This window comes from Priapulus caudatus, unplaced genomic scaffold, assembly GCF_000485595.1.
Source record: "Priapulus caudatus unplaced genomic scaffold, Priapulus_caudatus-5.0.1 Scaffold8178, whole genome shotgun sequence".
Taxonomy (NCBI): Eukaryota; Metazoa; Priapulida; class Priapulimorpha; order Priapulimorphida; family Priapulidae; genus Priapulus; species Priapulus caudatus.
In genome coordinates, this window is record NW_014585239.1 from 308 (window position 1) to 2842 (window position 2535).

The 2535-nt window shown below is 44.4% G+C and overlaps 1 protein-coding gene across 1 annotated transcript; it reads left to right on the top strand.

The window, feature by feature from the left end:
- Positions 1-1651: 1651 nt before the first annotated feature.
- LOC106820181 (lon protease-like) lies at positions 1652-2098 on the top strand. The gene has a single exon (XM_014824723.1). It carries the CDS (start codon positions 1652-1654, stop codon positions 2096-2098), a length of 447 nt encoding a protein of 148 aa, XP_014680209.1.
- Positions 2099-2535: the final 437 nt, after the last annotated feature.

Sequence of the window (2535 nt, forward strand, 5' to 3'; positions counted from 1 at the left end):
GAATCGAGTAAAAGTATTTTACTCGTGGCACAGAAGCATGCAGCAAAAGATGAGCCAACACCAGATGACCTTTATAACGTATGTAGCGTTGCTAGCCTGTTGCAAATGTTAAAGTTGCCAGATGGTACGGTAAAGGTGCTGGTAGAAGGTAGTCATCGTGGGCGTATTCTTGAATTAGTTGACTCAGAAACTCATTTTTCTGGGAAAGCATTACAGTTGCCTTCTGAGAATATTGATAACCCGGAAATTGAGGCGATGCGGCGTGCCATACTGACTCAATTTGATCAGTATATAAAGCTTAATGAAGAAAATCCCATCTGAAATTAACTATTCCTGGGTGGGATAGAGAAGCGGGTCGTTTAGCCGACACCATTGCCAGCTTATTTGCCACCTTAAGTTAAGCTCAAACAAGAGATATTAGAAAATCTTTGATGTGGCAAAGCGCTTAGAGCATTTGCTGGACTTTTGGAGACGGAATTAGATATTCTTCAGGTGGAAACAGCGTATTCGCGGTCGAGTTTAGCGGCAGATGGAAAAGAGTCAGCGTGATTATTATCTCATATGAGCAGGTAAAGGCGATTCAGAAAGAGCTTTGGGTGAAAGGAAGGACGCGCTGATATTGAAGAGGTCGAGAAGAAAGATAAAAGCGGCACCAAATGCCTAAAGAGGCGCGGACTCAAAGCTGAATCAGAGCTTAAAAGAGTTGCGTCTAATGTCTCCAATGGTCTGCAGAGGCAACGGTTTGTAAGAAAATTATATTTGATGTGCTTGTTTCATTGCGTGAAGCAAAAAAGTAAAATCAGTAATGAGCTTGCGGTCCGCAGAGGCGGCCGTTAGAAGAAGACCCACTATGGCTTACGAAAAAGTTAAAAGAACGTATGTGACGTATCTAGCAGGCAGGCAGCGCGTGGCAAAATGAAAGCGCAATTTTGTGTTTAGGTTGGCCCCCGGGTGTTCGAAAAACCTCATTGGGGCAGTCGATTGCACTGCGACAAATCGTAAATTTTTGCTCGTCATGTCCTTAGGTGGCGGTGCGTGATGAATCAAGAGATCCGAGGGCAGTCGTCCGCACTTACAATTGGCTTCTATGCCTGGAAGATCCTGCAAAAACATGTCCCAAAGGTCGTGTGAGGAACCCGTCTATTTTTTACTCTGATGAAGTCGAGTAAGATGGGAATGGATTTCGTGGTGACCCATCTTCAGCCTGTTGGAGGTGTTGGATGCCCCGAACAAATGAGACTTTTGTTGATCATATATTGAAGTCGAATAGACTTATCCGAACGTCATGTGTTGCAACCGCAAATACGCTAAATATTCGCCCCGCATTGTTGGATCGTAGTGGAAGTTATACGCTGGCAGGCTATACCGAAGACGAGAAGCTTAATATCGCCACGCGCTACTCATATTGCCTAAGCCAGATGAAAGAATGCACGGTCTTGAGGCAAAGAGATAACCTTTCTTGATTCAGCCTACGCAAATATTGCTCGGTATTACCCAGAAGAAGCTGGTTTGCGTGCGATGGAGGCGAAGAGATTTTCTAAGGTTTGTCGAGGCAAAGTTGTTAAGTCATTACAGCTTAAAGGCGGTAAGAATAAAGTGTCTGTACAGGGCGTAACCTGAGAAATACTTAGGCGTTCGTCATTCATTCTTTATGGAGTCGCTGAAGATAAGAATCCAAGTAGGCAAAGTTTCTGGTTTGGCATGGACGAAGTGGGCGGTGAGTTACTGGACGATCGAAGCGGTTGTCTTGCCGGTAATAGGTAAAACGATACGGACAGGCCGCTTAGGTGAGATCATGCAGAATATACAGACAGCATTGTCAGTTGTTAGGAGTCGTTCTCAGTTGCTAGGTATTGCGGAAGATTTCTATCAGTCAAGTGACTTGCATATTCATCTTCCTGAAGGTGCGACACCTAAGGACGGCCCAAGTGCTGGTATTGGTATTTGCGTGGCGATGGTTTCTGTTTTGACTGGTATCCCGGTGCGAGCATCTGTTGCCATGACGGGTGAAATCACGCTGCGTGGCGAAGTGCTGCCTATCGGTGGACTTAAAGAGAAATTGCTGGCTGCTCATCTCGTGCTGGTACAAGAGTATTAATACCCGGAGTGAGAAATGTGAAAAGATTCTAGTTGAAATCCCTGGGAAATATTAAAAGACAAATTTAAATACTCCAATCCGGTCAGCATGGGAATTCAATGTGCTATAGAGCAAGCATTAGAGCCATAACCAGCAGCGCTTTTTAAGCCGATGCATCGCTGCATAGCGGCAAAAAAAGGTAAGTCGTTTGATAACTACTGTCGAAAGCATTAAACGCAACGTGTCGAGCAGCCGATGTAGCGCGTTTTTCTCGCGTGTCTTTTTAAAGCTAATTCCTAATAAAAAGCCGGTAGTTTGAATAAACTATGGGTTTTCTTTGCTAACTTAAGATTTATCTGGCTTCAACCTGCCGCTCCGCCAGATAGCCAGTCCATAATGATAAATGCAACGGTTAGAAATACGCTGAATAAATTTGAAAACTTGTGCATCTGTTTGTC